Genomic DNA, 9,547 nt, shown 5'->3' with positions numbered 1-9,547 from the left:
CACTCATGGAGGGAGGGGGGATTTCTTGGGGTCTGTACTGAAATGAACCCAACCCGTTTCCTGTACCTGCTCAACCTGCTTACAGACAACAGGAACACACACAAACAGGCCAGAGAGAGGACGCAGTGTCATCTATTCACACAATGTGGATTTCAACATGCAGATAAAATGACGTGTCGCCTACTGAACACCTTGTTCTGTGTCTCACCTGTGATGCGCGCGAGGAAGACTGTCATCATTGCTGTCGGCTGTGTGCTCGAAAGAGTGCGTGGGAATGTAAGACGATGCACCAAAGTAGGAAGTATTCACCGACGCGCTACATCCGCGTCGTATCATCGTTAATAAATCAGCACTGACACTGAGGACGAAGACGGTGGACTACAGTCGAGGGGAATTGTTCAACCCGCCCAGGATGCACCATTCGAAAGTCAAGGGAGTCAGAGCCGTCCGGAGGCATACCTCTCCTCCAAGCCGCAGTCTGGAGAGCATCGAGGCGGTCTGGAGCGAGGGAAGAGCGGACTCGTTACCAAACCTTGTAGAGAGAAGACCGGAGCCGGAGAGGAAACCGTACCCGGTGAAGGTGATGAACCCCGCGGAGAACGACTGCCGCGGCAGTAGGAAAAGGGGATTCAAGCCCCCGGATGTGAGGACCATATTCTCCCCCATTGAGAGAGACTCCCGGATGAGGGATGAGAGGGGGGAGGGACACACCTTCTACCTTGGTATTTCGGGCGCATGGTGCGATGTGTGCTGTGAATACATCCTCCACTTCTCCCTAATGTGTTCAGGTGAGTTCTACTACTGTATGATGGTTCAGGTGAGATAGTTTGACTGTCTTAACTCCAATATCCTCTGCTACAGCAGACAACATACTGGTTAACAGATAGCCTCAAGGTATAAAGCCTATCAATATAATGACTTATTAACTGGATACCTAAACTGCCTTATGAATCTAGACTTTCTTACAGGCTCCATACAATCTGGATATAAACACATACAGTGCCTTCAGAAAGTATTCATTCATACCCCTTGGCTTATTCCACATTTTGTTGTGTTAAACCAGAATTCAAAATGGATTAAATAGATTATGTTTATCACCCATCTACACACAATACCCCATAATGACAAAGTGAAAACATGTTTTTAGAAATTTTAGCAAATGTTTAAAAATGAAATGCAGAAATATCTCAAATACATAAGTATTCACACCCCTGAGTCAATACTTTTTAGAAGCACCTTTGGCTGCGATTAAAGTGGTGAGTGTTTTTTGGTTTAAGTCTCTAAGAGCTTTCCACACCTGGATTGTGCAACATTTGCCCATTATTCTTTAAAACATTATTCAAGCTTTGTCAAATTGGTTGTTGATCATTGCTAGACCTCCATGGAAAAAGTCAAGGGGTGGGAATACTTTATGTAGGCTGTACATGTTCAGAAAGGCATGGCTACATACAGACTACTTCCACACAGGGCCAGGCTCTACACACACACACACTCACACACTCACACTCACACACACCATGCTGATAAACTGGTTTGAAGGGAAAACACTGCCATTCCTGTACGCTCATACACATGCTTTCCTCTCGGCTCAGCTCTCTCTGCATTCTTCCACTGACAGTCACTCACTCACTCACTCACTCACTTCCTCAAGCTAATGTCATAGGAACCTGTTTACTGATGATTGATACAGTATAATCTTGTTGTTACTCCTATCATTTCTGCATTACTCCCCGCTGGGCAAAAACTGGTAGAATCGATGTTGTTTCCACATCATTTCAACCCCCAAAATCTATGTGATGACGTTGAATCAATGTGGAAAACTGATTGGATTTGCAAAAAGTCATCAACTTAAGGGCATTTCTTTTAACCTAAATCCAATGACATGGTGACATTTTTTGTTGATTTCACGTTGAATTCACATTAATTGACAACTCAACCAAATGTAAATCAAAACTAGACCTTGAACTGACGTCTGTGCCCAGTGGACCATCAGTCATCATACGTGTAAAAGCATTGCTTGTACGTTGATGGTTTTAAAGCACCTCTCCATATTGTCATGTCATTCTGCAGTGGTCTGATACAGTTGCAGCCTCTACTGTTGGCCTATGTTACATTAACTTGTTGACATATGCAATATGATGATCCAATGTCCAGTTGTGTCTTAACTAGACACTGAGAGTGGGTAAATGCAAATGCTGTAAAATATTTCCTCCTCTACACATCTGGCATAGAATGGGTCATAACCCAATCATGATTAGAACCATACCTTGGCCATTAGAACCATAAATTGGCCATTAAAAACCTGGTCATTAGAACCCTAACCTGGCTATAAGAACCCTAACCAGGTCAATTCATCCCTAACCTGGTCAATACAACCATAACCTATTTCAAGTTTTAATGTCACATGCACAAGTACAGTGAAATGCTGTTCTTGCTAGCTCTAACCCCAACAATGCCGTAATCAGTAACAATGTAATACTACAAATAACAAGGTAGAACAAAAACACACAAGCTATAAAAATAAGAAATAAGAACATGATAAAGTAAGTAAGCATACTATATACAGGGTCAGTTCCAGTACCATATTTACAATGTGCAGGGATACTGGATCGATAGAGGTAGATATGTATAGGGGTAAGGTGACTAAGCATCAGGATATATTATAAACATTGTAGCAGCAATGTATATGATGATTGTATGTGAGTGAGTGTGTGTAGAGTCAGTATAAATGTATGTGAATATTAAGTGTGTGAGCAAATGATGGAGTGAGTGTTTCTATGTGTGTTGGAGTATCAGTGTGCGTAGTGTGTAGGGCCCTGTGAGTGTGCATAGAGACAGTGCAAAAATAAGAATAAAATACAAAGGTCAACTCAGATAGTCCGTGTAGCCATTTTGTTAGCTATTCAATAGCATAGAGATCATATTAAATTACTATTAGTATTCTTATTCCTAATTCTAAGTGCAATAGAACCCTAATCTGGTCTTTAGAACCCTCACAGGTTCTGCGCTGCTGTCCCCTGCCCTATGTAGCAGCTCTGGCAGTCCTTTATCATAGGATAACCAGCTGAATTCCTTCTGTTAACCCAAATGTGACATCGGGCTGTACGGCCAAAGCTGACTTTCACAGCTGTGTTTACTGTGTCCCCCTCGTCCCCACAGTGAGACTGGACTCAGGTTGCAGCAGGTGATCCGGTGTGGGAGGGAAAAAGAACCAGCAGTATGTTCTGACCACTCAGTGAATGTTTAATGGTGTTGTGAAGTTTTCTGCTCTCGCACTTAGTTGACTCCCTCCCTGTGGGGTTCTTTTGTCGGGGGGAGGAGCTATTCTGTTATCAAAAAATATCAAATACAATTTGATTGGTCGCATACACATATTTAGCAGATGTTATTGCGGGTGTAGCGAAATGCTTGTGTTCCTAGCTCCAACAGTACAGTAATATCTAACAATACACAACAATGCACACAAATCTAAAAGTAAAATAATGGAATTAAGAAATATATACATTTTAGGACGAGCAATGTCCTATGTATATATACAGTGCATTCGGAAAGTATTCGGACCCCTTGACTTTTTCCAAATTTTGTTACGTTACAGCCTTATTCTAAAATTGATTAAATTGTTTTTTTCCCCCTCATCCATCTACACACAATACCCCATAATGACAAAGCAAAAACAGGTTTCTAGATTTTTTTTGCAAATTTATAAAAAAGAAACAACTGAAATATCACATTTACATAAGTATTCAGACCCTTTACTCAGTACTTTGTTGAAGCACCTTTGGCAGCGATTACAACCTTGAGTCTTCTTGGGTATGACGCTACAAGCTTGACACACCTGTATTTGGGTTTCTCCCATTCTTCTCTGCAGATCCTCTCAAGCTCTGTCAGGTTGGATAGGGATCGTCGCTGCACAGCTATTTTCAGGTCTCTCCAGAGATGTTCGATCGTGTTCAAGTCCGGGCTCTGGCTGGGCCACTCAAGGACATTCAGAGACTTGTCACGAAGCCACTCCTGCATTGTCTTGACTGTGTGCTTAGGGTCGTTGTCCTGTTGGAAGGTGAACCTTCGCCCCAGTCTGAGGTCCTGAGCGCTCTGGAGCAGGTTTTCATCAAGGATCTCTATGTACTTTGCTCCGTTCATCTTTCCTTCGATCCTGACTAGTCTACCAGTCCCTGCCGCTGAAAAAAACCATCCCCACAGCATGATGAAATATCCCCACAGCAAGGGAAGGGGACTGAATACTTTCCGAATGCACTGTGTATGTATGTATATGTATGTATATGTGATGGGATGTATAGACATTATGGACAGTATGTGGATAAAATATGTACTCTATCTGAAGAATACGTAGGACAGAAAAATATATGTACAGCAATAGTTGAATAGGATGGACCTGACTAGAATACAGTATATACATATGAAATTGGTAAAACAGTATGTAAACATTTATTAAAGTGACCAGTGTTCCATGTCTATGTACATAGGGCAGCAGCCTCTAAGGTGCAGGGTTGAGTAACCAGGTGGTAGCCGTTAGTGACAGTGACTAAGTTCAGGGCAGGGTACTGGGTGGAGGCCGGCTAGTGATGGCTATTTATCAGTCTGATGACCTTGAGATAGACACTGTTTTTCAGTCTCTCGGTCCCAGCTTTGATGCACCTGTACTGACCTCACCTTCTGGATGATAGTGGGGCTCGGGTGGCCTTGATGATCTTGTTGGCCTTCCTGTGACACCGGGTGCTGTAGATGTCCTGGAGGGTAGGCAGTGTGCCCCCGGTGATGCGTTGGGCAGACCGCACCATCCTCTGGAGAGCCCTGCGGTTGCGGACGGTGCAGTTGCCGTACCAGGTGTTGATACAGACCGACAGGATGCTCTCAATTGTGCACCTGAATGTGGCGCCTTCTTCACCACACTGTCTGTGTGGGTGGACCATTTCAGATTGTCGCCCTGTAGATGCGGATGGGGGTGTGCTCCCTCTGCTGTCTCCTGAAGTCCACGATCAGCTCCTTCATTTTGTTGACGTTGAGGGAGAGGTTATTTTCCCGGCACCACTCTGCCAGGGCCCTCACCTCCTCCCTGTTGGCTGTTGCGTCTTTGTTGGTAATCAGGCCTACCACTGTTGTGTCGTCTGCAAACTTGATGATTGAGTTGGAGGCGTGCGTGGCCACGCAGTCATGGGTGAACAGGGAGTACAGGTGGGGGCTGAGCACACACCCTTGTGGGGCCCCTGTGTTGAGGATCAGCGAAGTGGAGGTGTTGTTGCCTACCTTCACCACTTGGGGACGGCCCGTCAGGAAGTACAGAATCCAGTTGCACAGGGCGGGGTTCAGACTCAGGGCCCCGAGCTTGGAGGGTACTATGGTGTTGAAGGCTGAGCTGTAGTCAATTAACAGCATTCTTAAATAGGTATTCCTCTTGTCCAGATGGATAGGGCAGTGTGCAGTGCGATGGCGATTGTATCATCCATGGATCTATTGGGGCGGTATTTATCCCTGTCACTCACACTTAGCTGGCCAGAACCATTTGCCTTATAGGCCCAAATGGTCAGCTCAGCCTGAATGGCCTGGTCCAAATCCATTTACATGGAGAGGTGAGAAGTTGGTTAAATCAGATTAGACACAGAGGAGATGGTGGATTAACACAACCTTTCATTCACTACAGGGAAATGTTAGAGACCTGTTGTGCTCCTGGATGAGGAAATAATTTGTTGTAATTCTCATGAATAGATCAGCTTTCATTCTCCACCGAAGGCTGTGTGTGTTTGTGTGTGTGTGTGTACTGTGACGTCACGAGAGGCTGTGTCCTGGAGGGACGTTACATCCCCCTGAGGTGGCTGCAAACCCAGACAGCTATGGCTCCATCTGCTGGTATGGTCGGGAACTCCACCCCTCTATGGCCAATCTTCCCACGCAGCTGAAACAAATGAGGAGCTGATGAGCTGAAGGTTTGGGGTGAAGAGACACAGTCTCCAACCTGGGCTCTCTGGAGAACAAGAGTGCTGCACGTCCACTTCCATGAGGAATATAAGGATTTGGAGATACTTACCTTTGGGAAATACTCACCTTTGGCTATATGCACCTGTGGAAATACGTGAGAGACATTTGGAAGGACTTTTTGCTGGGTTGGCCACTAGCTGCAACGTGGACTACAGTAAGGCTGGGGAAAAGTTATCTGAGCGAGTGAGAATTATGATTTTGGATGTGGAAGAGACATCCCTGAACTGTTAACCCTTAAAGAGCCACAAGAGAACAGAATTTTGTTATATTTTCGTTAATTTCCCAAGACCTATAATAAAATCCTTGTTTTGTTTGAACCTTGTCTCCTTGCACTACTTGAGCAATCCCGCTGAAAGCTGTGTAGCCTCTCGTGACGTCACAGTACCTACGCGTGCCTGCCTGCGTGTGTGTGTGTGCGTGCGTGCATGTCTGCGTGTGTGTTTGCCCTAGTGCCCAGCTGCTGTTTGTGCAGGAGCAGGGACAGTGTGGCTCCAGAAGACACTGCCCTCTGTGACAGGTTAATGACCCAACACAATGACCACACACACACTTTATTTATTACTATCCTTGTGGGACCTAAAATTAATTTCAATTCAAAATCCTATTTACCCTAAACCTAACCCTAACCCTCACCCTAACCTTAACCCTAACCCTAACTCCTTAACCTAACGTCTAACCCCTAACCCTAATTGTAACCATAACCTCTAACCTAACCCATAAGCCTAAAATAGCCTTTGTCCTTGTGGGGTCCTGGGAAATGTCCCCACAAGGGAGAATTGTCCTTGTTTTACTATCCTTGTGGGGATTTCCAGTACCCACGAGGATAGTAATACACACACACACACAGAGGGGGGAATGGGGGACTACACTAAGGGGAGGGACTAGCCCAGGCCAGACATGACACAGAAAAGCCAGATGGGGCAGGATAGAGAGAGAGAGAAAGAGAGGGGGAGAAAGAGGGTAGAGAGGGGCCAGAGTGAAAGACAGTCCAGAGCTGGGATTTGCAGGACCGGGGCGACCTTATGTTGGATATGCCCAGTGTGTATGAGTTGGAACCTGGTTGTGTGAGCGTGTGAATGGTTGTGTGAGCGTATGTGTGTGAGTGAATGAATGAGCAATGGGGCTGGCTAAAGGATTTGGGAGGACTCTGCGGAGGTTATCTGGTTTCTTCTTCCGTGTTCCCAAACTGGTCCGCCGCTCTGGACGCCTGGAACTAAGCCTCCTTTGGAGGAACTCTGGTGAGTGTGTGAGTGTGTGTCTGTGCGTGTGTGTGTGGGCCTGTGTTTAGCCAACCCCAGAGCATGGTGTTAAGGCAGACAGAGGGTTTGGTGTCACTAAGAGGCCATGACCTGAGAGATAAAACAATTGTATGTACTCTATATACTGTTCCTTATAAACACATTGTTTAGGGACCTACAGTTCAGGTCCTTCAGTGTTCATGTTTCGTAGAGACCAGCCACAGATGCAGTGTTGTGTCCACAGACAGACAGATCACTCAATGTCATCCCTGACCTGTCATGAAACACGCTAGACTCAGCACAAACACTTTGTGTAAAAGGCTGGCAGACAGACAGACTCTGCAGAGAGACCGAAAGATGGGATACCGGTGAGAGGGAGAGTGGAAGAAAGATATGCGCGTTCCATAATTAAGTGTGTGTGCATTTCAGTTAGGTGTTTAGCAGCCATGTGTTAAAAGGCTCATAAGTGTTGAGTGAATGGGTTTAGTCCCGTTGCTGGTTCTATGGGAAACTGTTTACTGTTTACTGAGGAAAACAACACTACCACAGTGGAATGACAACCCTTCCTTCTCCTCCACTGACAGTCTGCACGGTCTGAGACCACCTGCTGTCCTGGCAGTGTGTGTTTTAGGGCAGTGTGTGTTGTTAGTGGAGCCAGATAAGAATGAGAGACTTGGAATTTAGAATTGAAGTCTCTGAATGTAGAATGTGGAATTAAGAATGTCGTTAAGTATGTGCAATGCTGCTTCAAAAAGGAGATCTATTTTCTATTGTCTAAAGACAACGCAGGAACAAATACAACACACCACCTTTCTGGACTAGCCACACAAATACACAGCTCTTCAGCCCCAGACCACGCTATTCCTATTACAGTCCAATACTAAACAGTGTTGTTCTATGACAGGTATTGTGTTGCAGCATCCAGAGCCTTAGTGTCATACCAACTGCTTTAGTAAATTGATCACGTCGACCCATAGCCCAGATACAGCTATTGTACCAACTGAAACACAAGGTTTCACTCAGCTTTGATTACAGGATAAGATAACTCTCTCTCTCTCTCTCTCTCTCTCTCTCTCTCTCTCTCTCTCTCTCTCTCTCTCTCTCTCTCTCTCTCTCTCTCTCTCTCTCTCTCTCTCTCTCTCTCTCTCTCTCTCTCTCTCTCTCTCTCTCTCTCTCTCTCTCTCTCTCTCTCTCTCTCTCTCTCTCTCTCTCTCTCTCTCACACTCACACTCACACTCACACTCACACTCACACTCACACTCACACACACACACACACACACACACACACACACACACACACACACACTCCATCCCCAAACACGCACACAGGTCTACCTGGTCACAGCGGGACTCCAAGAAGTGTAGTCTTGAGTACTGCTATGTCTTCTGCAACCACCCAGTGTGTCCTCTGGGTGAAGGTCTGGCTCTGCCCTGTTTACACACACTCTGCAAACCCTCTCTTTTAAAACCAAGGCTATGGTCTTTACATGTTGGGAGTGGTACTGCAAGATCCAAGTATTTTACTCTGGTAAACAGTCTTTGCGTCAGGGAGAATGGTGTTTACAGGGCGGAGGGTGGGGGGGGGACCGGCTGGGGGCGTGTGTTGTAGGGAGGGGGAGTTTGGCTGAATTGGCTCTTAACACGTCAGTGAGAAGGTAGCCACAGGTTCCTCATCTTTCCTCCCAGCACACAGAGACATGGTTAGACAGCCAGCTCTAAATACTACACACAGCTGACACTGGCTAGGCTCAGGGGCGAGTGGTGTTGGTATGCATCTGTTTGTGGAGTGTGTTGGTGTTCTTTGTGTGGGTGTGGGTGTGGGAGTGTGGGAAGATGCTGAGTTGCGCTCTGTTCTCCTCTCAGCTCCACTGATTAAGTCTGATCGATTGGTTTTGCCTGGCTGATTACAGGAAGGGCAATTATCAATGAGACAGCACAGCTATACCACACACACACACACACACACACACACACACACACACACACAGCACTCCCCACAGGCCCAGGAGACTCCCAGGGGAAAAAAGTGCTTAACTCATCAGACAGACAGTAAAAATCATCATCATCAGATTTCTGTCTGTCTGTATTTTGCAGTTTTTTAGCGTATTTATTTCTCCTCACTGGGGTGAGACAAATCTCCTCAAAGTTCATGCATCATAGGCATAGTATCTTATGGCTGATGACATAGCCTATGATGGTGTTTGTTATTATTTAATGGCGTAGTGGACGGACTGTGTAACATTTCCTCTCTGGTTTTGTCACAGCGCCAGGGCCTAGCTGGGACAATGCTCAGGCTTTGCCTCATTGTATCGA

The 9,547-nt window shown here is 45.8% G+C and overlaps 1 protein-coding gene across 2 annotated transcripts in view; it reads left to right on the top strand.

The window, feature by feature from the left end:
* The first annotated feature begins 236 nt into the window (after window positions 1–236).
* Window positions 237–9,547, top strand: part of LOC121543697 (ras association domain-containing protein 3) — a 74,798-nt gene continuing 65,487 nt past the window's right edge. The window contains exon 1 of one of the 2 annotated variants that reach the window (XM_041853826.2): window positions 237–788. In XM_041853826.2, the coding sequence (XP_041709760.1) occupies window positions 413–788 (376 nt within the window). In that variant the 5' untranslated portion in view covers window positions 237–412. Of the gene's footprint in view, window positions 789–7,085; window positions 7,233–9,547 lie in introns of those variants that run through there. The other variant, XM_041853827.1, reaches the window with a different exon arrangement.

Source organism: Coregonus clupeaformis, chromosome 28 (genome assembly GCF_020615455.1).
Source record: "Coregonus clupeaformis isolate EN_2021a chromosome 28, ASM2061545v1, whole genome shotgun sequence".
Taxonomy (NCBI): domain Eukaryota; kingdom Metazoa; phylum Chordata; class Actinopteri; order Salmoniformes; family Salmonidae; genus Coregonus; species Coregonus clupeaformis.
This window is presented reverse-complemented; position numbering and strand designations above follow the sequence as displayed.